Raw genomic sequence first — 1963 nt, forward strand, 5'->3', positions numbered from 1 at the left:
ACACATTGCCAAAACGCCAATGACAAAAGAAAGTAATAAACAATTGACAAACATTCGAGTCAAGCCAAACCAAACCAACCTAAACTGCGCCAAGACAAGCGAATACATACGGAGCCAGGTGATGCCGCTGGCCAAGCAGCCGTCAGATGCGAAGCAGCAACTAACGCCACAACAACTGAGGCTGAGGGTGTAAATCAATAGATGGCAATTAGCCATTCTACACACATGAGAGAAATGTTGAGAAGTTATAAGTCATTGATCCTTTAAGGAAGTAGCAGCGCGTGCCGTTCGCAAATTACAAAACAAAAGCAAAGGCCGGTCAGCAGCACAGCACGGAGAATAGAAACCAGAGCATAAGAGCACACATAATACCTATGACACCTACATTTTTCACCGCCTTCTCCTTAGTCCTTGAATTGCTGTTTGTTTTGTTCATTGGCCAAATGATGCTGATAACAATCGCAGTTATACAGCAAATTTTCAGTTTAGAGTTTGTTTGTACGTTGAGTGGGACACTGATAAAGGATAGCAGCAGCCACAGCAGCGGGTGCAGCTCTTCTTCACTATGGCATGCTGACTCTTTTGGTCAACTCAATTGCTCGATTATTCACATAGATTTCAAAGGAACTATACAAAAGTGTTTCAGAATTATTGCGGTTTCATTCAGCGACTCCTGCAGTCGATCCTGCCAACTTAATTGTTATTTATTTTTCAAATTAATTAAATAAATTATTTCATATAAATATTGTAGGCTTATAATATTGTAGGCAATGAATCAGCTGTTTCACAGCTGAACGATGATGTTTAATACTAAACAAACACTTCATTAAAAATTGTCTCTTCAAAGAATGTTGTATGCATTTTATACTATTAAAATAGCGAAATTATTAATAAAACGGATCGTTATGGTAATTGTGAAACTCACAGAATTCACGTGTACAGCAGTTACGCTAAGAATATCATACTATATATCCCAGTTAATACACAATTAATCTAACAATCTTCCAACAAATCTTATTTTTTGAAGACATTTTATTTTATAATCAACGAGGCTTTCCAACATAATAAAAAAACAATCGCTACTCTAGTTAATATACAATTAATCGAACAATCTTCCAACAAATCTTATTTTTGAAGACATTTTAGTTTATAACCAACGAGGCTTTCCAACATAATAAAAAAACAATCGCTACTCTAGAACCATTAGCTTTTAAATTCAGACCACACAGTATATTCTATATAATTAAAGAATTTCGATAGTGGGTAACGCTTTAACTATATGGTAATGCTCAGGTCATCACATATTGTAATCCTCAAAAGAACTTAGCAAAATAAGGATAGATAAGTAATTGTGGAATGATTATAATATATCGGTAATGACAACTTTTACCAAAATTCTTGACTACTAACACTTGACAATTCGAGAAAACAAGTAAGAAATATTTAAAAACCTCCCTTCATTTTGTCGGCTAAAAACATCAGATCACTGATCACTCCGGTAGTGTGTCCTATGTCATATGATTACTGTCATAAATGTCGTACTTTTGCTTACTATCTCAGCTATATTAAATATCTAATACGCGTTAGAGCTGCTTACCTTGTAGTTCGAGATTGCCCAACTTCTCCCAGTGAATTATTTAGTTTTGTTAGCGTCTTGTACTCATATGGGTACAAAAAAACAGAGAAATCTCAAGAGACTATAAAGAAAGCGAACTTGCCAAATCAGACCCAATATTAACTTTCCGGATTATGTTATTCCTCAAACAACGGCTAAACTAGCAATGCACATTTTTGGGTGAAGGGGTTTATATTGATAAGATTACTTGATTAATGTTAAATTTTTAATTCCTTACACTATTTTTTTTTCTTTATAACTAATGTAACTATGGTTTTTATTATGAATGTTGGTAAATATCAATCGGAAGTTAATTTGTTTTTTATGTTAAAATTTCATTAAAAAAAA

The 1963-nt window shown here is 33.9% G+C and overlaps 1 protein-coding gene across 1 annotated transcript in view; it reads left to right on the plus strand.

Annotated features, from left to right (window-relative positions):
* The window catches only part of LOC119676898 (disintegrin and metalloproteinase domain-containing protein 10-like), a gene marked incomplete at its 5' end in the record, with an annotated part of 4024 nt that extends 3823 nt beyond the window's left edge, over window positions 1–201 (plus strand). The window contains one exon of the mRNA XM_038088167.1: window positions 65–201. Coding sequence (XP_037944095.1) covers window positions 65–201 — 137 coding nt within the window. The remainder of the gene's footprint in view (window positions 1–64) is intronic.
* Window positions 202–1963: the final 1762 nt, after the last annotated feature.

This window comes from Teleopsis dalmanni, chromosome 2 (genome assembly GCF_002237135.1).
Source record: "Teleopsis dalmanni isolate 2A chromosome 2, ASM223713v2, whole genome shotgun sequence".
Lineage (NCBI taxonomy): Eukaryota > Metazoa > Arthropoda > Insecta > Diptera > Diopsidae > Teleopsis > Teleopsis dalmanni.